This window comes from Stegostoma tigrinum, chromosome 5 (assembly GCF_030684315.1).
Source record: "Stegostoma tigrinum isolate sSteTig4 chromosome 5, sSteTig4.hap1, whole genome shotgun sequence".
Taxonomy (NCBI): domain Eukaryota; kingdom Metazoa; phylum Chordata; class Chondrichthyes; order Orectolobiformes; family Stegostomatidae; genus Stegostoma; species Stegostoma tigrinum.
Window position 1 is genome coordinate 8,417,358 of NC_081358.1, and position 24,677 is coordinate 8,442,034.

Here is a 24,677-nt window from a genome sequence, read left to right on the forward strand (position 1 = left end):
CGCTAACCCATCATTATCCATATGCCTATCCAAGGACTGTTTAAATGCCCCTAATGTGGCGGAGTTAACTACATTGACAAGGCAGGCCGTTCCACACCCTTACCACTCTCTGAGTAAAGAACCTGCCTCTGACATCTGTCTTAAATCTATCACCCCTCAATTTGTAGCTATGCCCCCTTGTTCAAGCTGAAGTCATCATCCTCGGAAAAAGGCTCTCACTGTCCACCCTAAAAATTCCTGTGATCATCTTGTATGTCTCTATTAAATCCCCTCTTAGCCTGCTTCTCTCCAATGAGAACAGACCCAAGCCCCTCAGCCTTTCTTCATAAGGCCTGCGCTCCAGACCAGGCAACATCCTGGTACATCTCCTCTGCACCTTTTCCAGTGCTTCCACATCCTTCTTGTAATGCACGTAATATTCCAGATGAGGCTGCGCTAGCGTTTTGTACAGTTAAAGTAGGATTTGCATCACTCACTCAGGGCAGAGACTAATTGGCTGGTAATTCCACCACTCGAACACTCAGGTGCGCATACTGCTTGCTCTATTGTAAGTGGCCTGAAGTGTATTGTGGCTACTGTAGAAAAGTACACCTAGGGTTTTACAATGTGGAGAGACTCAAGAATATTGAAAGAAAGAAAGAAAGCATCTTGAGAGGGGTGCCCTGCACGCCCACCCGAATTAGGTGAACCCCCTTCTTTCCCATCTTTGCTCATGTAGGCATTTAAAATTGGTCGGTCCCCTCCTGTCTGACTGCCCACACCAGCCATATTTTCTTGTGGGCATTATTGGGTTCACTTTAACTTTTAACAGGCTCCAGCCCTCTCCCACCGTTCATATTCGTGGTTCCGTTGTGTGATCGGCTGGGCATCCAATTCGTTTTAAGTACTTTAGCCAAAAACACACCTGGTGAGAGTGTGTAATGTCCAGACCATAGTGTCTTGCACAATAGCTTTCATATTATTGCTTTCATTGATCCTTACAGCACACAAGAGGCTTTTTAGTCCGTTGCATCTGTGCTAACCCACTGAAGGAACAATTTACCAAGTAAAATTCTCCTGTATTTTCCCTATTGCCCTGCAGTCTTCTCCCTTTTCAAAGAATGATCCAATTCCTTTCTGAACTCTTCTGCTGACCCAGCTGCTACCACATTTTCAAGCAGTGAAGTGGAGGTGCTGGTGTTGGACTGGAGTGGACAAGGTCAGAAATAACACAACACCAGGTTATAGTCCAACAGGTTTATTTGACAACACAAGCTTTTGAAGCCTCACTCCATCTTCAGATGACAGTGAGAGAGGTACAAATAGGCACAGAATTTATAAGTTAAAGATCAAAGGGTCTCACTACTGATGAGGATGTTTAAACAGAAGGGCCTAGACCTGAAACATCAGCTTTTCTGCTCAGCCTGTTGTGTTCATCCACCTCTACACCTTGTTATCTAAGATGCTGTTAACTCTTCAATCAATCTGAAAAAGTGATCAGTTACGTATACTGGAAGCCATCAGCCTGACGAAAGCTGTCTGCCTAATTGATTTTAATGGACTAATGTGCATATGTAATGCCTGAATTGTTTTAAAATCACTGTCCTGAGAGAACAAAAGATTTTATCGATGTAAAGAAATAGTGATATTTTAGGTCAGACAATGTTAGGCATGAGGCCTTGTTTCGAATTTGTTTGTGCTTTGGTTTAGAGTCAGATCGGTTTTATTTCTGAAGTAGGAATTTACAGAATGCCATGTTGACTGACTGTCTACAAAATGCATGCCTTTTGAACAAAATAGAATGTATCCGCAATACAATTTCACACCATGTGTTCGTGTGTGTGTGTGTGTGTGTGTGTGTGTGTGTGTGTGTGTGTGTGTGTTGGGGTGGGGAAGGTGTGCAGAGAGTGTGTGTGTGTGCATGTCAGGGATGGGGGGGAAAGTGTGTGTGGGAGGAATGGGTGGAAAGCGTGCATAGGGGTGGTAGGGACGAAGAGTGTTTGTGTGGGAGGCGAAGACTGTGTGTATGGGGGGGGTGAAGAGTGTATATAAGGGGGTGAAGAGTGTTTGTATGGGATTGAAGACAGTGTGTGTGTGTGGTGGGGGGAAGAGTGTGTGTGTGTGTGTGTGTGTGTGTGGGGGGGGTGGTGGGAAGAGTGAGTGTGTGTGTGGGGGTTGGTGGGAAGAGTGAGTGTGTGTGTGTGTGTAGCGGGGGGGAAGAGTGTGTGTGTGTGTAGCGGGGGGGAAGAGTGTGTGTGTGTGTAGCGGGGGGGAAGAGTGTGTGTGTGTGTAGCGGGGGGGAAGAGTGTGTGTGTGTGTAGCGGGGGGGAAGTGTGTGTGTGTGTGTAGCGGGGGGGAAGTGTGTGTGTGTGTAGCGGGGGGGAAGTGTGTGTGTGTGTGTAGCGGGGGGGAAGTGTGTGTGTGTGTGTAGCGGGGGGGAAGTGTGTGTGTGTGTGTAGCGGGGGGGAAGTGTGTGTGTGTGTGTAGCGGGGGGGAAGTGTGTGTGTGTGTGTAGCGGGGGGGAAGTGTGTGTGTGTGTAGCGGGGGGCAAGTGTGTGTGTGTGTGGCGGGGGGCAAGTGTGTGTGTGTGTGTGGCGGGGGGGCAAGTGTGTGTGGCGGGGGGCAAGTGTGTGTGTGTGTGTGTGTGGGGGGGGTGGGAGGGGGGAGTGCGTGTGGGGGGTGGGAGGGGGGAGTGCGTGTGGGGGGTGGGAGGGGGGAGTGTGTGTAGGGGGGTAGGGAGGGGGAATGCATGTGGGGAGTGCGTGTCAGGGGGGTGGGGAGGGGGGAGTGCGTGTGTGGGGGGGTGGGGGGAGTGTGTGTGAGGCGTTTGGGGAAATTGTGTGTGTGGGGGCCGTAAGAGGGTGTGTGTAGGGGGGTGGGGGGGAGTGTGTGTAGGGGGTAGGGGAGTGTGTGACGTGGGTGGGGAAATGTGTGTGGGGGGTTTGGGGGAAATGTTTGTGTGTTGGGAGGATAAGAGAAATGTGTATGTGTGTTGGGGGGGTAAGAGTGCGTGTTGGGGGGGTAAGAGTGCGTGTTGGGGGGAGGAAGTGTGTGGGGGGAACAGTGTGTTTGGGGGGGAAGAGTGTGTGTGGTTGGGGGGAGTGAAAGAATGTGTATGGGGGGGGTAAGAGTGTGTGCGTGGGCGGAGGTGGGAGAGTGTGAGTGTGAGTGGGTGTGGTGGGGGAAGAGTGTGCATGTGTCGGGGGGAAGAGTGAGTGCCTGTGTGTGTGTGTGTGCGCGAGTGTATATTGTGTTTGGGTCACCTGTAGTGCGACACGGTCCTAAGACCGCTGTAGAGGCCATCCTCATGAGTGCTGAACGTGGCTATCAGCCTCTGATGGTGATTGTGCATTGTTGTGTATCCCGAGCTCCTCATTCCCAAAGATCCGAGGCTGAAATATCCTTGACAGCTGAAGGAGGGATCATTCCTCATGGGTGCTGAACGTGGCTATCAGCCTCTGATTGGTGATCTGGCAGTAGCTGTATGTTGTCCGTTGTTGTAACGTCTTAATGCTTTCGCCAATGTCTCATGCCTGAGGGCATCATTGCCTGCAAGGTGTGGGACAGGCAATATTGGCTGAGTCACATGACAGTCTGCCATGCACATATTGGGTGGTGTTCCCATGTGTGAGGGTAGCATCCATGTCGAAGATCTAACATGTCTTGCAGAGGTTACCATGTCAGGATCATATAGTTTTGTGTTCGATGTTGTCCTGAAGACTGGGTACTTTGCGAACAATGGTCTGTTTAAGATTTTGTGGTTGTTTGAAGGCTGGTTGTTCCAAGCAGTGTATTCATGATCCTAACTACTTACTACTTGAAAAAGTTCTTCTAAGTGTTGCCATTGCTGCTTTTGACAACTACCTTAAATCTGTGCCCATTGCTTCTTGATTCTTCTGTCAATGGGAACAGTTTTTCCCTCGTGATTCTGCCCAGAGACCTAACCATTTCAGACCCCTGGGTCTCCTTTTGTTTGTCATTTATATAAATGATTTGGATGAAAAAATAAATGACATGGCTAGTAAGTTTGCAGATAACATAGTTTGGTGGCATAGTAGATACTGAAGAAGATTTTCTAAGATTACAAAGGAATCTTGATCGAATGGGTCTGAAAAGTAGCAGATGGAATTCAATCTGACTATATGCGAGGCATTACAATTTGGTACAACTAACAAGGTAGGGGCTTATACAGTTAATGGTAGGGCCTTGGGTACTGTTGTAGAACAGAGGAACCTAGGGATGCAGGTATATAATTCTTTGAAGTTTGTGTCACGTATAGACAGGGTGGTTAAAAAGGCATTTGGCATGCTTGCCTTCATTGCTCAGTCATTTGAGTATCGGAGTTGGGAAGACATGTTGACGTTGTACAGGATATCGGTGAGGCCTCTTCTGGAATACTGTGTCTAGTTCTGATTGCCCCATTTCAGGAACAATATTATTAAGTTGGACAGGGTTCAGAAGAGACTCCCCAGGATGTTGCCAGGTATGGAAGGTTTGAGTTGTAAAGAAAGGCTGGATAGGCTGGCACGTTTTTCACTGGAGAGTAGGAGGTTGAGAGGTGATCATATACAAGTTCATAAAATAATGAGATATAGACAGTTAATGGTAATTGTCTTTTCCGTAGGATGGGGGATTTCGAGTCTAGGGACCACATTTTTAAGGTGAGGGGAGAGATTTTAAAAGAGACATGAGAGGCAGATCTTTTTATACAGAGGGTAGTCCGCACGTAGAACAAACGTCCTGAGGAAATGGTGGATGCCGGCACAGTTACAACATTTAAAAAACGTTTATCGAAGATAAATGAATAGGAAAGGTTTGGAAGGATATGGTCCAGGAGCAGGCAGGTGGGACTAGTTTAGTTTGGAATTATGATAAGTATGGACTGAAGGGTCTGTTTCTGTGCTGTATGTTTCTGACTCTACCTTTATTAAACCTCCTCTCAGCCTTCTTTTCCTCACTCATAGAATCCCTACATTGTGGAAACAGGCCCATTGGCCCAACAAGTCCTCAAAGCATCCCGCCCAGACCCATTCCCCTAAAACCCGTCTAAACTACACATCCCTGAACACTATGGACAATTTAGCATGGTCAATCCACCTAGCCCACACATCTTTGGATGGTGGGAGGAAACCAGAGCACCTGGAAGAAACACATGCCGCCACAGGGAGAATGGGCAAACTCCACACAGACAGACGCCGGACGGTGGAATTGAACTCAGGTTCCTGGCACGGTGAGGCAGTAGTGCTAACCACTGAGCCACTGTGCCACTCATGCACCTGTAACAAATAGCAGAAGATGGTTTCGATCCTTTGACCTTTAGGTTACTGGCCCAGCACATTCCTCTGCACCATTCTGCTTGCTTTTCTCTGAAGAGAACGTTCTCAAATTCTATAATCTTCTTATGTAATTGAAATCCAACATCCCTGGAACCATTCTAACAAATCTTTTCTGTACGTTCTCTCAAACCGTCACATCCTTCCTGAAGTGTGGTGCTCGGACTGTTTGCAATATGGTCTAGTTGAGACTAAATCATTGTCTCATGCAAGTTTAACATAATGTACTTGCTTTAGTTTTCAGCAGTCCTATGGATAAAGCCAAGTTGGCTTATGCTTCATTAACTGCTGTCAATTCATCCTGCCACCTTTGATGATTAATGCTTATATCCACCTAAGGTCCCTCTGTTTGTGTATCCCGTTTAGAATTATACCGTTTATTTTATATTATTTGTCTGTGTTGTTACAACCAAAGTGAACCACTTCATGCATCTTGCATCAGTTCCAGCTGTTTACACTCATTCCATCAACCTATGTCTGTCCTTTACACTCATCGTTCACAAAGCTTCGAAGTTTTCTATCAGCTACTAATTTTAAAATTGTGCCCTTACATCAAGGTCTTATGTTAATATCAGGAAGATCAGAATTCCTAAAAGTGATTTCTGGAAAATGCCTCCTGACACCACCTTCCATGTATATAGAAAAGTGTTTGTTTCTACTTGTTGTTTCCAATCACTCAACCAATTTTATATTCACGTTACCACTGTCTCTTTTGTTCTATGGCCACTAACTTTGGTCACAAATCATAGCACAGTATCAAATGCCTTCTAGAATCTACATTACATGAACTGTATGCCTATCAGCCCTCTCAAGCAAGTTAGTTAAACAAGATTCTCCCTTCACAAATCCATATTGGCCTTCTTAAATATTTGATATATTGTTGGATATCCTGTTTCCAAATGCTGTAAGTTAATGTTTCACCTATGGAGATTATTGTACGTGAAATCTAACATCATAACTCTTCCCTGTTCTTTGCTTGCTGTACTACAAAGATGATGCATCTGACAAGGCAGATGGTAAGGAAATTGCCTACCTGTCCGTCCTTATAATGATGTTATAGATATGTAACTAACATGTTTTAATATTTTATGGGTATAAATACTGAAGTTAACAGTGAATATTATTATTGTGTCTCTTAATTGGACGTCTGCTGAATAGTCATTTATTTCAGCTGACTAAAATGTGGAACACATGGTCAAGTTTCTTCCTTGAATTTTATCCCATTAAGAGACAGTATAAGCATGTTGGGATGTTGTATAACTCATCAATCGTATGCATGGAGTTCAAAACTAACTGCCTGCATTTCTCTCAACAAGTTTGTAAAGCCCAAAATATCTTCTACTTTTTCCAATCATAAATGAATTCAAGTTCACCAATAATCCCTGATACAAAATTAAAGTGCTTTCGTAAATTCAGCAATAATTTTACTACCAAAAGATATAATTGTTGTGCATATTTGTCCAAGATTATGTACACTGTTGGGAACATTCTTTTCTGTTCAGCTATTTGTTCCGAATATGGTAAGCACTAAGAATTTTAATTTCGGGCTTTTTTTTTAGAAATTGGTAAAAATAGCATGAAGTTACTAAATTGGTACTTTAAACAAACCATGAAGATGAGGCTGCTGTGGATAGTAGCTTTCTGGCTCACTGCTCTCTGTCAATACTGTCAATTATTTGGGCTGATGTTTGTGGAAATGGGCTGCATGTCTGTGAAAAATGCTACTAAAATGAAGTATAGTGCTGCATTTCTTAGTTCGTTGTTCTTTGGAAAACTGCCCATTCGATGCTACACTGTTTAGTTAGCATCTATGCGTATTTTTCTGTTCACTTAAATCCACATTCCTGGAGTTTGAGTGTCTCTGTTGCTTTCATCCTCTTCTGTATTAACAGTCTTAATTTAACTCAATCATATCATGACCAATTAGGTTAGATTATATTGTACCATTTTGATTGAGGTTCATACGCTATAATAAATGATTTGTGTTCAATTACCTAACCTTTTATCCTTTGCACATTTTGTACATAAATATTCCTTGAAAAGAAAGGGAATTAGACATACAGCATACATCATTTATGTTAATAACTTTCCTTGTCTAACATATGCTTATTCTCCTTCTAGGTCGTATCCGCAACAGGCAGTTACTGTCAGGAACTGCCACTGGTGCTGGTGATGCTGCAGATTCTAGAGGACGAAGTCGTACAAAAATGGTGTCTCAGTCCCAACGTATGTATCTGATATGTTGTCATGCAGTGTGATGGAATACCTTTAGTTTTATGTGAGGAGAAAGCCAATATTGTTGTGTTGTTCACACAGAGAGGATATATTAGTGTTACACTTGCCATTTTAAATGTTGAATAATTACTAAGTTTTGAACAACTGTTCTATGCCTCAGGTTTAACATCATCTGAAGATAACAAAGGTATCTTGTTATTAATTATATTTTTGTTTTTCTTTTTGCATGTTCTGATGATTTTATGTTAAGCTAAGTGTTGTAATAGTTCGTCAAATTCCTTCCTTAAAGTAGTAGACAGCCATGAGCAGCAAATACTACTTGAATATGTTGCTGTTAATATTTTTAGATTCACCATGAACTTTGTAAATGTCAGATAAGGAAAACCACATTTGGCTCTTTTTACACAGAGATTCATAATAGAAATGGTCTTCCATTTCTGTCCTTTGGTCATTTTGTCTTCGTCTTGCTGAATTGTTTCACGTTTTATAGTTATTTCAAGACAGCAGTAGGGAGAAATGCCTGATCACAAAGTCTGTTTCTTATTTTCTAGAAATATTTTAGCGTAGTGCAATTCATTGAATAATTAATGGATGTGCCATTGTTAACTTTGCAAAAATGGTATACCAATAGGAAAGGCTGGAGAATGAGTAAGCCCATGAAGACTGAGCTAAAAGTAGTATTCTGAAAATAGTGTTATGTTTGTATCATAATATTGAGATGCTTGGGCTGAAGATGTTTGCCAAATCAATGTTTCTTTTTGTGGATGATGTGAAGATTCTCTGATCTGCTTTTTGTATGTGACATTATGCTAACCTGATTGTCATTAGAGAGTCAAACTGCTTCCAGACAGAAAGGGAAAATAAAATATCCCATTAACAATACCTTGTGTTTATATATTAAGTGTAACAAAACATTCCAAGGCACTTCATGTGAGTGTTGTCAAACATGATTTGACATTGGTCTGTATATGGGCAAATACCCAATAGCTTTGTTAAGGAGTATCTTAATCGAGAATTGGGAGGTGAAAAGTGGTGAGATTTAAGAAGGGATTGCTAGACCTTTTTAAAAATTCTTCGCTGGATGTGTTCACCAAAGGCCAGTATTTGTTTCCCATCTCGAATTGCCCTTCATCTGAATGGCTGACTAGACTGTTACGGAGATAGTTAAGAATCAATCACATTGCTGTGGGTCTGCAGTGACAAGTAGGCTAGACCAGGTAAAGATGACAGAGTTCCTTCCAAAAAGGACATGAGTGAGCCAGATGGGTTTTTGTGACAATCAACAGTGGATATACAGTTGCTATTGGACTAACTTTTTATTCTAGATTTATATTGATTCAGATTCCACCATCTACCATGGTGGAATGTAACCAATGTCCCTGAGCCATTAACCTAGGGTTCCGGATTACTATGTGACATTACCACTATGCCACCACCTCCAAGTTGGTAGAATGTGAGAGGCCAGCAAGTAGTGTATTAAGAATGTTCATGCCTTGAGGTAGGAAAAAGCATGGATGAGTATTGAATGCTGAATAAGTGTTGCTATCGCAAAATTAGTATTTTTCTTGAAGTCTATGTATCATTTAGACCTAAACGTCATTTGCATGAAATATTAAATTAAGGCCCATCTGTCTGTTCAAGTCAGTGTTAAAAATCCCTTCACAATATTCATCATTGAACTGAATGTTCTCTTGCACTCTCAACCAGTAGTGCTGAAAAATCCAATGAGTAGCTCATCATTGCTGAGAAGATATTGCTGGCACAAGATTACTGTAACCTGCTAAAGTTGCTGCACTCCAAGTAGTCATCCATTGCATTAAGTCCTTTTAATTCGAATAAATAACCCTACAAGTGCAGTAGTTTGATGACATTATGTCATATTATCTATATTTAGATGGATAATTTTACAATTTTGGACCCGGTTCTTAAGAGCTATTTTACTCATATAGACAGAGACCTCGGAGCTGTTGCTGACTACCACAAAGTCTATCCACATCAAGCTTGTCTTAAAAACAAGATAAAGATTGAACTAGTGTGTTTACTCATCTGTGTTGGTAAAAATAAAGTCAGCATAGTCCTGCTGGATCGTAGGGCTGCTCTCACTTTAGCGAGGGACGACTGGTGGTGGTGGAATCATCACACCTCAGTTGAGGGGAGAGGCTGAGGAAAAAATTCCTTCATGGTCATGTCAGCTAGTGTTGGAATTGAACTCAGGCTGTTCGTGTCATTGGTAATTGTAAACCAGTTGTCCAACCAGCTGAGCTAAACTGACCACATTGTACTGGTACACTACCACAGCAGGAATTGATCCTGACCACTGGTGAAAGATTTGTGTTGGAAAATTAAATTTGGAAAGCACAGCTTATTAGACAACGTGGGTAGGGAATCAAGAGTGGAAATAAGCAGGGAATTAGAAAAATCTGATTTCTACCACACTATATTTTGTATAATTTTACAGCTTTTGAATAAAACTTAATGATTCAACCGTTTGAACTGCATGAACAGTTCATAAATTGTGTCCCTTGACTCTCAAAAAAATATTGCACTATGATGGTGAATGCGGTAAGTAAACAAGTTTCAGGCCGAATTTCTTGCTTAAAGCATCTTCCCTCACATTCCCTCTTCTCCTATCTAGCCTGTTGATCATGGTACTTAAAGTACCCACACAACTTTTTTTTAAAACATTGAAGGTTTTGCTTCCACCACCCGTTGGGTGAAAAAGTGTCTTAAATCCACTCTAATCCATTTACCACTTACTTTAAAACCTTACTCTACTAACTGAAAATAGACCTCCTTATCCGCATTCTCCAGGCCAGTAAGAATTTTCTGCACCTCAATTAAGTCTACTTCTCTTTGGCACAATGGGGACAAGAGGAATGTTAGTGTCCTGTCTCTTCAGAATAGTTTCCAATGGAAACTGTTAGTTACTATAACATTGTATCCTGCATTCTGTCTCCCCCATGCACTTGTACAGTACGATCTGCCTGTAAAGCACATAAGACAACTCTTTTCACTGTATCTTGGTACACATGATAATAATAAGCCAAATCCAGTCAAATGGTCTTGCAATGCATTAAACTTGTGATCCACAAGCATGCATGTTGGAAAGCCATGTTGTGACAAGTGCTTAATATTTTAAAAACCTATTCAATACAGTGACTCGCCAGATTGTGTTAAATTTGCAATCAATTTATTTTTGCTGAAAACATCCAATGAAAAGGCAAAAATTAACACAATTTCATAAAAAAACCCAAAGTACTATGGATACTGAAAGTCAGAAACAACAGCATAAATTGCTGGAAATGCTCAGCAGGTCTGGCAGCATCTGTGGAGAGAAATCAACATTTAATGTTTCGGGTCAAGTGATCCTTCCTCAGAACTGGTGTGACAAAAGGTCACTCAATCCAAAACATTAACTCTGATCTCTCTTCACAGCTGCAACCAGACCTGCTAAACGTTTCCAGCAATTTCAGTTCTTCTTAAAATTTCATAAGGTTCTGTTACAGTTTACATAATTTAAGATTAAAAGTATTTTAAATATGTTTTCAAATTATTTGGTTAGCTTCCATCTCCATTACTCAGCGCAGAATGCACTGTATATTTCATAAACCATGAGTAAATACCTGGATTCTTTCTTGCTACTTGAGCTGCTGACTACTACTTATAATTTTAATTTCTGAATAACTTAAAAACTTTTTTTTTAGTGTTCTTTTGTGAGTGCAACAATCTTTAGTTTGTGTAGAAAACACTTTGGAAAACAGTTTTATCAGTTGCAGCGCTGGGGAGGGGCATTTTTCTTCAAATCTATAAAGTTTTCAATTTTGTGACCACTTAACTGAGAATACATTTGAAAAACTGTTTTATTTCATTTTCTTTTGCATGCATGAAATTTAAGAGGGCCTCTATTTGCGCTGTTCAGTCAGCATGGCTATAGACAGCTTCACAAACTCATACATACAGTACTCCAGTATAAGTCCAAATCCACATGATTTGTACAGTATCAATAGAAGCATATTCTGTATTTTATACATTTTCTTCATTTAACCTGAAGCACACATTTTTCATAATCACAAAAACTACAGTGATGTGCCAATGAATTTTATATTTTTGTGCACTGTTTTAGTGTGTTGCCTGAATTTTGTTCCATGCCCATTTTTTTTCTGTGATTTCCTCATGGAATAGCTGAAGGAGAACAGACTTTTAACTTATTTTGCACTGGTAATACTAGTGCTACTTCATTGTCAGTGATTGCCAGTGCAGACTATGGTCATGCCTCTGTCGACCTCCTTTTGGGAACAAAGCCTGTTATTATGATGTAGCTTGAATGTGCAAGAACTGACCAAACGCATTCCAAGTGTGTTCCACACATCTAAGCATGAAGGATTCCTAATGCCAGGTTTGTGAAGTGAATGCTTTAACTGTCGCTTTATTTGTCAGTTCATTTATCAGTATTTGTTAGTTTTATACCATTATGGTCCTGATGTACTAAAATCCTCACTCTAAGAATTTTCATTGCTCAGTGTTTGCTTGCTTTTTAGGATTTTATTTCTTGGCTTGTCTTGAACGTTTTAAAAATAATTAACTTATTATATTCTGCCCGTGCGTGACTATCTGCACGTTTCTATGCACCTCCAGTGGAAATTGGAGAAAATCTCTTCTTAGCTTAAATTTACCTAACTATGGCAGAATAATACGCATATGCACTTGTATATGCCGTTTACTTTAACCTGCATTATGGATAAGTCAAGTATTTAGAGTTCTTCAGCATGCTGCTTTAGCACATTCCCTCATATTTGTAGTGAACTGACCAAAGCTTTGTTTCCTCAGTTTGCCATTCATATAAATCTGCTTTGTTCCTTTCCTTGTCACGGATTGCCAAACAACAAAATACACAAAACAAATTATAAACCCTAATCGTGCCTTTACCCTTGTTCAGGAATGCAGTCTGCCAACCCAAATGGTGGTAAGATTCTCTGTATTTTAGCTGTAGTGTCTGTTGTATGCTTGTCATTTTCATGCATTTCTGCAGTTATAAACGTGTGTGTATGTGTATTTCTATCATGTACATACTTTAAACATTAATATTTGTGTTCTTTATGTCACACACATATGTTATATATCTTTTATGTACATATGTTTCTATATATCATATAGAAAATTTTGTAAAACTAATGTGAAAATGCAGTGCATGAAACAAGCAATCCATTAGCATCTTTTGGGTTGTGGGTGGAAACAAAGTGTGAGATTTGATTTTCATACATTAGGCCCTTTGACAAACTGGAAGATAACCAAATTCCTTTATAGAACTGAGTAAAACACGAAAGGGATTCGGCTATTTTATAGCAGGCTGAAAGTAAAAGTGAAATACTGTATGACGTGAATATTGCTAATTATGTAACAAATCAGACATTTTTGGGCGCCCTATAATAAGGGCCACTTTTGCAAGTATTCTCTTTTGTTTTACTTCTCCTTATATTTGTTTAGTTTTGAAAATGAAATAGTTCAGAAATCTCCTGGAATATTATTGACTACGTGATTCAAGAAACTTCACTAATGTAACTTGCTTCCTATGTGCAATATGCATTTTAGTTGACCCGTTACGTCCAGCCCATTTAGTTCATTACATTTGAATTCTGATGTTCTGCTAAAGGTTAAAAATGCAATGTGTTCATTTCCAGTTATATATAGAACATAGAACAATACAGTGCAGAACAGGCCCTTCTGCCCTCGATGTTGCGCCGACCTGTGAACTAATCTAAGCCCATCCCCCAACACTATCCCATCATCATCCAAATGCTTATCCAAGGACTGTTTAAATGCCCCTAATGTGGCTGAGTTAACTACGTTGGCAGGCAGGGCATTCCACGCCCTTACCACTCTCTGAGTAAAGAACCTCCCTCTGACATCTGTCTTAAATCTATCACCCCTCAATTTGTAGCTATGCCCCCTCGTACAAGCCGACGTCATCATTCTAGGAAAAAGACTCTCACTGTTCACTCTATCTAATCCTCTCATCATCTTGTATGCATCACGTTTTCTGATTATTTAAATGTTAAAAGTTGCTAACTCTGAAAATGACATGCTGTTTTCTTGTTTTCAACAATCTAAAATTAGCCAACTTTGCCTTTTATGTGGCTTTAACTTTGTAAAGCCAGATGCAGTGAATAATAGTTTTTTTTGATGCAGTTTCAGAAAATATCTGGTAAAAGACTCAAATAAACAGTTTAGGTAGTTTTTGCTTAACTCGCAGTACTGGAACTAAACATTGATGATACTTGCACAAGCAGATTACTTTTACTTAAACTGCAAATTTTACTTTTTTTTGGCTGATAGCTTTAACCAGCAATGGTAATTGTTAAAAACTTGTGTATTACTGCATTTTATGCATATGTGGAAGCATCGATTCCATGAACAAACTTGGCTCTTGTTTCTCCAAAAGCAAATTACCACCTACACTGAAAATTTAATAAAAACAGAAAAATGCTGCCAATGTTCATCAGGCCTAGCAACATCTGTGAAGAGAGAAACATAGCTAATATTTCAAATCTTTCAGAATGGATGAAACGTTGAGATCTGAAATATTAGCATGGCCTCTCTCTCCACAGATGTCAGAGATATTGGGAACTGCAGATGCTGGAGAATCCAAGATAACAAAATGTGGAGCTGGATGAACACAGCAGGCCAGGCAGCATCTTAGGAGCACAAAAGCTGACGTTTTGCCCCTAGACCCTTCATCAGAAAAGCTGACGAAGGGTCTAGGCCCGAAATGTTAAGCTTTTGTGCTCCTAAGATGCCGCTTGGCTTGCTGTGTTCATCTAGCTCCACGCTTTGTTAACTGAATATGTCTACCCTTTTCTGTTCTTATTCTAATTACTTGTCCTTTTGCCATCTAAGCAACACAATAATGACTGTTTTCACTGTATTTTTATTTCAGCTGCCAGTCGCTCTGGTTCTCCCGGAAGAGTATTGAGTAGTACTGCACTTTCAACTGTGAACATTGGAACGCAGCGAGTGATGTCCACAGGAGCTCCAGGGCAGAAGCGCAGCAAAATACCACGTAGTCAAGGATGCAGCAGAGAAGCAAGCCCATCTCGATTGACTTTAGGTAAAAAAAATTTATCCCTGTTTAATTACTAATTGTTCACCCCAAGTATCTATTAACTTCTCTTATTTCCTTACTACATGGTGTTCCTCAATGATAATTAAAAGCTTTGATATGTATACCGTTGCAGTTGCTTTCTATTATTCCCAAAAATGCCACGTTACTGTCCACTTACCTGTTCAATATTAGGGACTACTCAGTTCAACCTATTTTTCATTTAACGCTGGCGTGTTCTTTCACATTTGCCTTCAGTGAAAGGGACCAAATTGCAAATGAAAAGGGGATAGTGGAAGGTGATTAGTTGCACTGATCTAGTAATGAAATCTCTTTTCAAGGTAGTAGCAATATTTTGTCTTCAGTTTGTTTTGACATTTGCTGCGTAATTTGTTTATTCGCAGGTTGTAAATCCTGTTCAGTAGCTGCAGTAATAGTACACATGTTGATGTTCATCAAACTTTTACAGCGTCAATAAAGTATGCTACATAACCATGGAACCAAAATGAACAAATAAAAATCAAATTAGTTTTAGATTAGATGGTGTGATTAAAACCAAATGTCAAATATGACAGCTGAATGTGCATGAAGAGAAGATTACTGTAGCAGTATTATAATAAGTACAACTAATAATCAAGCTTTTTCTTTACTATCTAGCAAAACCTTTAAAACTTCGGGTGTATGGAATACTGCCATCTGTATCATTTAAGTGTGAGGTCTAGAATGTGTAAGGGTAGCAAGTTCTGGTCTAACGAGAAGAGTAACCAAAATGTAGTTTATTGCTTCTTTGAAACTGTTGCAGATTATGACAATATGCTGTACATTACTACAAGCACTGTCATGAGGACCCTTAACAGCAATTAAATGTGTCCTTCAAAAGATCCCACATTTCCTTCCATCAAGCCCTCATGACAACATTACAGTGGGTGCTTCTTGTTGTGCTCAGTCAAGCTCTAGTTGGGAATTGTGGCTGGTACATTTCTGATATTGATAGTGAATTGCTTAATGTTCCAGAAAAATCACAGAACATCACACTACTGACTGAGTGCTACCTCTGCATTTGGTGATTACTGGTATTCCCGGTGTAGCTTAATAAGACCCTAGGATATAAGAGCACAAATTAGGCCATTTGGCCCATCCAGTCTCCTCCACTATTCAACCATGGCTGATAAATTCCTCAACCCATTCTCCCACTTCCTCCCCATAACCCTTGATCCCCTTGGTAATCAAGAACCTATCTATCTCGACCTTAAATGTACTCAATGACCTGGCCTCCACAGCCTTCTGTGGCAGTGAATTCCATAGATTCACCACTCTCTGGCTAAAGAAGTTTCTCCTTATTTCCGTTCTAAAACGTCTTCCCTTTACTCTAAGGCTGTGTCCTCAGGTCCTAGTCTCCCCAACCAATAGAAGCATCTTCCCAACATCCACTCTGCCCAGGCCATTCAGTATTCTGTAAACTTCAATTAGATACCCCCCTCATCCTTCTAAACTCCAATGAATATGGTCCCAGAGTCCTCAAATGTTCCTCATATGTCAGGCTTTTCATTCCTGGGGCCATTCTTGTGAACCTTCTGTGAACCCAAGGCCAGTAAATCCTTCCTGAGATATAGGGGACCAAAACTGCACACAAGACTCCAAATGTGCCCTGACCAGAGCCTTATAAAGCCTCAATAGTATGCCCCTGCTCTCATATTCAAGTTCCCTCAAAAACATTTGCCTTCCTGACTACTGACTCAACCTGCAAGTTTATCTTGAGAGAATCCTGGACTAGAACTCCCAAGTTTCTTTGCACTTCAGACTTCTGAGTTTTCTCCCTATTTAAAAAATAGTCCAAACTTGCATTCTTCTTTCCAAAGTGCATTACCTCACACATTCTCACGGTGTACTCCTGCTGCCACCTCTTTGCCCACTCTCCTAATCTGTCCAAATCCTTCCACAGCCTCCCCACCTCCTCAATACTACCTGTCCCTCACCTATCTTTGTATTGTCTGCAAACTTAGCCAGAATGCCTACAGTTCCTTCGTCTAAATCATTACTGTATAAAGTGAAAAGTTGTGGTCCCAACATTGACTCTTGTGGAACACCACTTGTCACTGGCTGCCATCCTGAGAAAGACCCTTTTATCGCCACTCTCTGCTTTCAGGCAGACAGCCAATCTTCTTTCCATGCTAGTACCTTGCCTCTAACACCTTGGGCCCTTATCTTACTCAGCAGCCTACTGTGCAGCACCTTGTCAAAGGCCTGCTTGAAGCCCAGGCAGATAACATCCATTGGTTCTCCTCTGTCTGCTGTGCTCGTTACTTCCTCAAAGAATTCTATCAGATTTGTCAGGCATGACCTCCCCTTGATGAAACCGTGCTGACTTTGGCCCATCCTACCATGCACTTCCAAATATTCAGAAATCTCATCCTTTAAAATGAACTCCAAAATCTTACCCACAACCAAGGTTAGGCTAATCGGCCTGTACTTTTCCGTCTTTTGCCTTATTCCCTTTTTAAACAGGGGTGTCACATTAGCGATTTTCCAGTCCTCTGGGACCCTCCTGACTCTAGCGATTCCTGGAAGATCACCACTAACGCTTTCACTATCTCTTCAGCCAACTCCTTTAGAGCTCTGGTACATCTGGTCCAGGTTATTTATCCAGCTTCAGGCCAACGAGTTTTTTTTAGCACCTTTTCCATGGTGATGGCCACCATACTCAGCTCTGCCCCTTGATTCACTTGAATTTTTGTGAGATTACTCATGTTTTCCACCGTTTCCCTTAGATTTCCTCTCAAACTGAAGCTGAGATGACCAGTTCTTTGTACATCAGTGTGTCACCAACATTGGTAAAGTTGTTCCTGCATTTGAAATGTATTTTTATGGCAGTTGATGCAAGCAACTCTTAGTATGAATTAGAAAAATGTTGAAACACTTCTGGCCTCTTCTGTGATAACAAAGTGTAGAGTTGGATGAACACAGCAGGCCAAGCAGCATCTTAGGAGCACAAAAACTGATGTTTCGAGCCAAGAACCTTGATCAGAGAAACCTTTTCTGATGAAGGGTCTTGGTGTGAAACAGCAGCTTTTGTGCTGCTTGGGCTGCTGTGTTCATCCAGCTCTACACTTTGTTACCTCGGATTCTCCAACATCTGCAGTTCCCATTATCTCTGGACCTCTTCTGTTCTCATCAAAGCTGGCTAAGTTGATTATGCTGCAGTGGACCCAGTATATGCCCATTTCTTGGAGGAAATAGACGTTGTGACTGTCAGGCTGTCAACTGTCATGTGCAGTTTTCCCTGCACATAGATTGTTTTATAGCAAACCTTATGGGGTGAAGTTGAAGTCTTTGTATGTTGGGAAGCATTCTTGCGTATTCCTTGGCATTCAGCAGGGAAACTGAAAGTTTGTGACCTATTTTGATGACCATTTCAAATCAAAAATGTAATTTGAATATCTCCTGTGCCCATCTTACCAGAGAGCTACCTCCTCACTGATCACATTATTGTGTTTTAGTATCAGCTAATGCCCACAATGTGTATTAGACTGGTTTTTGACACCCATCCAGCTGCACCTGGCGGAACAGCTGAAACTGGCTGTTATTATCATTGAAAATATGGGATTATAATGTGCTAACACATCTGTATATGTTAACATATCCTTAATTTCTGAAAAGCATCCTCTCAATGAGAATTGCATCTTTGTGTCTTCTTGAGCTATTTCAAAGATGCTGTAATAGTTGTTTGGCTCATGGGAGCTTTTGCCTATTGGTTCACCCTTCCCAAGAATCTCTGAAGATCATACAAATTAGCAGCAGGAGTAGGCCATTTAGTCCTTGAGCCTGCAACATCATTCGATATGATTATGCATACTCCACATTCCTGCTGAGCCCCAAAGGGGCGAAGCCACGTTAGATTTGGTACTGGGTAATGAGCCCGGCCAGGTGTTAGATTTGGAAGTAGGTGAGCACTTTGGTGATAGCGATCACAATTCTGTTATGTTTACTTCAGTGATGGAAAGGGATAAGTGTATACCACTGGGCAAGAGTTATAGCTGGGGGAAATGTAATTACGATGAGATTAGGCAAGATTTAGGGACCATAGAATGGGGAAGAAAACTGCAGGGGATGGGTACATTAGAAATGTGGAGCTTATTCAAGGAAAAGCTCCTGTGTGTCCTAGATAAATATGTACCTGTCAGGCAGGGAGGAAGCTGTAGAGTGCGGGAGCCGTGGTTTACGAAGGAGGTGGAATCTCTGGTCAAGAGGAAGAAGAAGGCTTATGTTTGGATGAGATGTGAAGGCTCAGTTAGGGCACTTGAGGGCTACAAGGTAGCCAGGAAAGACCTAAAGAGAGAGCTCAGAAGAGCCCGGAGGAGACATGAGAAGTTGTTGGTGGATAGGATCAGAGTAAACCCTAAGGCTTTCTATAGGTGTTAAAGGAATAAAAGAATGATGAAAGTAAGAGTAGGCCCAATCAAGGATAGTAGTGGTAAGTTGTGTGTGGAGTCAGATGAGATAGGGGAAGCACTAAATGAATACTTTTCAACAGTATTCACTCTGGAAAACGACAATGTTGTCGAGGAGAATACTGAGATACAGGCTACTAGACTAGGTGGGATTGAGGTTCACACGGAAGAGGTATTAGAAATCCTTCAGAAGGTGAAGATAGATAAGTCCCCTGGGCCAGCTGGGATTTATCCTCGGATCCTCTGGGAAGCCAGAGAGGAGATTGCCGAGCCTTTGGCATTGATCTTTAACTCGTCATAGTCTACAGGAATAGTGGCAGATGACTGGAGGATATCGCATGTGGCTCCCCTGTTCAAGAAGGGGAATAGAGACAACCCTGGTAATTATAGACCAGTGAGCCTTACCTCAGTTGGTAAAGTGTTGGAAAAGTTTATAAGGGATAGGATTTATAATCATCTAGAAAAGAATAAATTGATTAGGGATAGTCAGCACGGTTTTGTGAAGGGAAGGTCGTGCCTCACAAACCTTTTGAGTTCTTTGAGAAGGTGACGAAACAGGTAGATGAGAGTAAACCGGTTGATATGGTGTATATGGATTTCAGCAAGGTGTTCGATAAAGTTCCCCACAATAGGCTATTGTACAAAATGCGGAGGAATGGAATTGTGGGAGATATAGCAGTTTGGATCGGAAATTGGCTTGCTGAAAGAAGACAAAGGGTGGTGGTTGATGGGAAATGTTCATCCTGGAGACCAGTTACTAGTGGTGTACCGCAAGTGTCGGTGTTGGGTCCACTGCTGTTTGTCAATTTTATAAATGACCTGGATGAGGGCGTAGAAGGATGGGTTAGTAAATTTGCAGACGACACTAAGGTCGGTGGAGTTGTGGATAGTGATGAAGGATGCTGTAGGTTGCAGAGAGACATAGATAAGCTGCAGAGCTGGGCTGAGAGGTGGCAAATGGAGTTTAATGCAGACAAGTGTGAGGTGATGCACTTTGATAGGAGTAACCAGAAGGCAAAGTACAGGGCTAATGGTAAGATTCTTGGTAGTGTAGATGAGCAGAGAGATCTCGGTGTCCATGTACACAGATCCTTGAAAGTTGCGACCCAGGTTGACACGGCTGTTAAGAAAGCATACAGTGTTTTAGCTTTTATTAATAGAGGGATCGTGTTCCGGAACCAAGAGGTTATGGTGAAGCTGTACAAAACTCTGGTGCGGCTGCACTTGGAGTATTGTGTACAGTTCAGGACACCGCATTATAAGAAGGATGTGGAAGCTTTGGAAAGGGTGCAGAGGAGATTTACTAAGATGTTGCCTGGTATGGAGGGAAGGTCTTACAAGGAAAGGCTGAAGGACTTGAAGCTGTTTTCATTAGAGAGAATAAGGTTGAGAGGTGACTTAATTGAAACCCACAAAATAATCAGAGGGTTAGATAAGCTGGGTAGGGAGAGCCTTTTTCCTAGGATGGTGACGGCGAGCACGAGGGGGCACAGCTTTAAATTAAGGGGTGAAAGATACAGGACAGATGTCAGAGGTAGTTTCTTTACTCAGAGTAGTAAGGGAATGGAACGCTTTATCTGCAACGGTAGTAGATTCGCTAACTTTAGATACATTTAAGTCGTCATTGGACACGCATATGGATGTACGTGGAATAGTGTAGGTTAGGTGGGCTTGAGCTTGGTATGACAGGTCGGCACAACATTGAGGGCCAAAGGGCCTGTACTGTGCTGTAATGTTCTATGTTCTATGTAACATCTTGCTCCCTTTGTACATCAAGAACCCAGCTACTTTTGCTTCAAAAGTATTCAAAGACTCTGCTTCCACCACCCTCTCTGAGAAAAAAATTCTCCTCATCACTGTCCTAAATGGGCGACTCCTGATTCTAGATTCTCCCACAACAAGAAATGTCCACTAAATGTCCATTTTGTTACACCCCTCAAAGTCTTAGACTGATTTCCAACTTTAAGTCTCTGAAGATCAGCCATTATGCCTTCACTGTTGACAATGTGTTCCAAAAATGGAGTGGATTCCTCAGAGAATTCACACTTGTCTCTAAGCCTGAAACTGTCTTATAATTGCTATAATGCTGCATGTACTTTATGATCACGCTGTTCATCTCTTCCCAGAATCTGCTATTTTTGTCAAGTTTCATGAAGTCTCTGCTTTTGGTTTAGTTAGATTCTGGTCAACCATGGACAAAGGGTGTGTTTCTTTCACAACTGCATTATTGATTGCATATGGTCAAGGTAAATTTGAATAGTACCTTTAGGCTTAGGTTCAGTAACCGTTCCCAAACACTATTCTATTTAAACCACTGTGATGCACCAGTTCATCATGAGTCAATAACACCCAGTCTTTTTGTTTCAGAAAATTTTTCTCAACTGGTTTTGTTAAAGGATGCAGCATCTTTCTGAGTGTATAAAGGCATAAGGGTTTCATGTCTTTGTTCATCATCATGCTGTATTTGGTTTATAACTTTCTCAATCCATTGAACAAATTGGAATAACACAGTGTGAAGCTGGAGGAACACAGCAGGCCAGGCAGTATCAGAGGAACAGGAAAACTGCCTAGCCTCTTATGTTCTTCCAGCTTCACACTGTGTTACCTCAGACTCCAGCATCAGCAGTTCTGACAATCTCTGAACAAATTGGAATATTCCTTTTCAAGGGAATGCTAGCTTTTCAATGAGATTAAGGTCAATATACATTGTTTTACTCAGTTGTGAGAACTCCTGGTTGGGAGATACGTAAGATTTTCTAACTTCTGATTTCCCCTGTGTTAGAATTGTTTGTAATATACTATTGACAATAAGTACAATGCATTCTGGACCACATAGTTGAACCTCTATCAAGCGTAACCAACCAAGGCATACTATCTGATAATATTGTGACACTTGTCTCAATGTCTAACTTAAATTTGTGGGCTGCTGATTGATTGATTGCTGGCCAAATTCCTTGGTCTGCCAAGTTTCCCTGAGGCAGACTTCAGGTTTGTCACCCTCTGAAGATTGTTCTACCTCATTTACCGCTTTGCGTGGTTGTTCTTTCGCTTTTTGCTTGCATCTAGAGTCTGTCCTACCCAGTGCACTGATTTGTCTCGTGTGTTGCTGTTCTTCATCACAAGGATTGACTGACTTAGGAAGAGGTCCTGTGCCAAATTTGTTCTTCTCCCCTGAGGAATGATACATATCGATTCTGATTCTCTGCTTCACTCACTATCTGAATGATTTGCTCTGCAGTGAGGACACTTTAGACTGAAGTAAATCTGACAAAGACTCGCCAGTAATGCCTACAACAATTAGATCCCTTCTGAATTTGATTCTTTTGAGTTCTGTCTGGGGGTCTCAACAATTCCCACCCTTCAAAATGGGATTACAGTAGGAAATACTTTGCGAAGGCGTGACTTACAGCAAAACCTTGAGGTTTTAGTAAGAGGACAAATGCATCAGAGCTCAAAGCTTGTAAGCAGGTTCATCAGACTTATTAAAAAAATTTGTGTCTGTTTTTTTTTAATCTCCTGTATATGACCATCCACTGTTATATGATTAAACTACACTCCCATTTAAAATGAATTTTAAGGATTCTACCTCCTTGTCACTTTGTAACTTTAGGTTAAACAGGTTCTTTTGTAAGTAGGTATGAACTCCTGCTCTACTTTATTAACTCGTCAATAGCTTCACACTTGTTATGGATACTGCTGTGCCACATAGCACAAATTTTAATTACAAATATATTTCTGATTCATTACCATTTGTGCTAATCCCACATTTCTAGCAAGGCTGATGCTTACACAGCGATGTTCTCCCAGTTTTGCTGAAATGACGTAATATATATCCAAAAGAATTGGAATATTTTCTCATTAGGTTTACTGTAGTGACTGAACTGACCATTATATTGTCCTCAAGCTTAGTTAATCAGTTCAGTACTTATTGCATTCACTTTCTCATTCAGTTGCCAAAGACTATGTGTTTATAATGTATTTATAAGTGGAAGTCAGTGGCAGTGTAACATTAGCAAACTTCAGGGGAGGGCACCTGATTATGTCTTTACTTAAATTTCCATTGAAAATGTTTGGGAAGATTTCTGGAAGTTGAATCCAGTTTAATGTAGGTCATTTTGTCCAAGGCTTCCCTGTGAACAGTAGGTTTATTGCTTGAGGTTTCAAAATAATTGTTTGAAAGTCACAACCACCCATGCAAATGAGCTTCCCATTGCTGTTAATCTTGTTAAGAATCAAGGTTAAATGGATAAATGTAGTAGTATCACATGCCCATGTTGTGCTTTTATTTATTCATTTCCAGGAGGTATAGCCAACTAGAAAGTGACCAAAACTTTACTTTATTAATTTAATAGAAATAGATTTTTTTAAAGATATACATGGAACCCTATCCTGACATGGATAATATTCTAACCACTCCCTTCTCCTTACTGATAGGAAAAAGGTTTCAGTTTTTATTTGGAACCTGATCTCATTTCACAATGTTGCACATTTCCTCCCTTCAGCAAAGGCATTAGCCTTTATCTGAATGAAACATTGGCTAATCAAATTCTTTGTTTTAATCTGTGCATTGCTATTAGATGGTCTGAAATTAGTATAATAAGTCAATGAGTTAACTGCTAGTGGTATCCTTGTTTCCCACCCTCATAAAAATACAGACCCATAAATACTTTAAAATGAACCAAGAAGGCATTACTGTGCATTCAGTCTACAGTTTGGAATCTTGAAGTTACAACATTAACGGTGGATATTTAGTAATTACAGAATGATTATCTCAGCATCTTTATTTCTAAGTAATTCTGCTGCTCTATACCCATCCTGATCCCTGCTAGTTCGAGGCAGCCGTATCCCTCGACCTAGTGTGAGTCAGGGCTGCAGCAGAGACGCCAGCCGTGAAAGCAGCAGGGATACCAGTCCTGTTCGATCCTTTACTCCACTTGGTAAGTAGAAGTCCTTACTTAATGCATGGCTACCCATTATCTTCCATTGCCATCCAACTAGTGATTCTGTTTACTGTACTGTCCTTTTTCATTTAGTATCTACTGCAGAGCACCTTTTTATTCACTTCCAGTCATTTAACTTGCAACATTGAGCGTTTAACTACCTTATGACTGTGTATCAAGATAGTTGCATCGCTTTTGCTATATGCTTTGGGGAAATTAGTACCTTCTTGTTGAAATGTGAGTTAAATGTCTTCCAGCCAAGAATTTATCCTTTATTTGTGTCTCATACTTTTTGTCAGACACCTCTACAGCTCATCAGCTAACACACTGAAAATCTTGCCAATTTTAAAAATGTGGCATGCTGGTTTTCTATTCTCGGTGTTAAGAAATGGAGAATTGTATAAATGAGAAATTTTAGCAATTATAATTGAATATATCTAATTGCTTTCAATGGCTCCAAACATTTGCAAGACTGGGTATAACTAACTTATCAGACTCCTGAAATTGTTGAGCAAGAACACTGCCATTCCTTCCCGTATTGAGTGGTTGTAGCACTTTGGAAAGTTTAAGAAACTTGGGTCAACACAAAAACAATAGTACAAAAAGTAGAAAGTTCTTGTGGCTCATTGGAAGCGTTGTCCCTATG

General features: G+C 40.8%; 1 protein-coding gene across 36 annotated transcripts in view; it reads left to right on the forward strand.

Moving 5' to 3' along the window:
* clasp2 (cytoplasmic linker associated protein 2) overlaps nucleotides 1–24,677 on the forward strand; it is a 380,999-nt gene that overhangs the window by 224,119 nt on the left and 132,203 nt on the right. For 17 of the 36 annotated variants that reach the window (XM_048530161.2, XM_059645804.1, XM_048530163.2 and 14 more), the window contains 6 exons: nucleotides 6,305–6,328; nucleotides 7,434–7,538; nucleotides 7,708–7,734; nucleotides 12,484–12,510; nucleotides 14,482–14,652; nucleotides 23,921–24,028. In XM_048530161.2, coding sequence (XP_048386118.1) covers nucleotides 6,305–6,328; nucleotides 7,434–7,538; nucleotides 7,708–7,734; nucleotides 12,484–12,510; nucleotides 14,482–14,652; nucleotides 23,921–24,028 — 462 coding nt within the window. The remainder of the gene's footprint in view (nucleotides 1–6,304; nucleotides 6,329–7,433; nucleotides 7,539–7,707; nucleotides 7,735–12,483; nucleotides 12,511–14,481; nucleotides 14,653–23,920; nucleotides 24,029–24,677) is intronic. The other 19 variants (XM_059645799.1, XM_059645801.1, XM_048530180.2 and 16 more) reach the window with 5 other exon arrangements.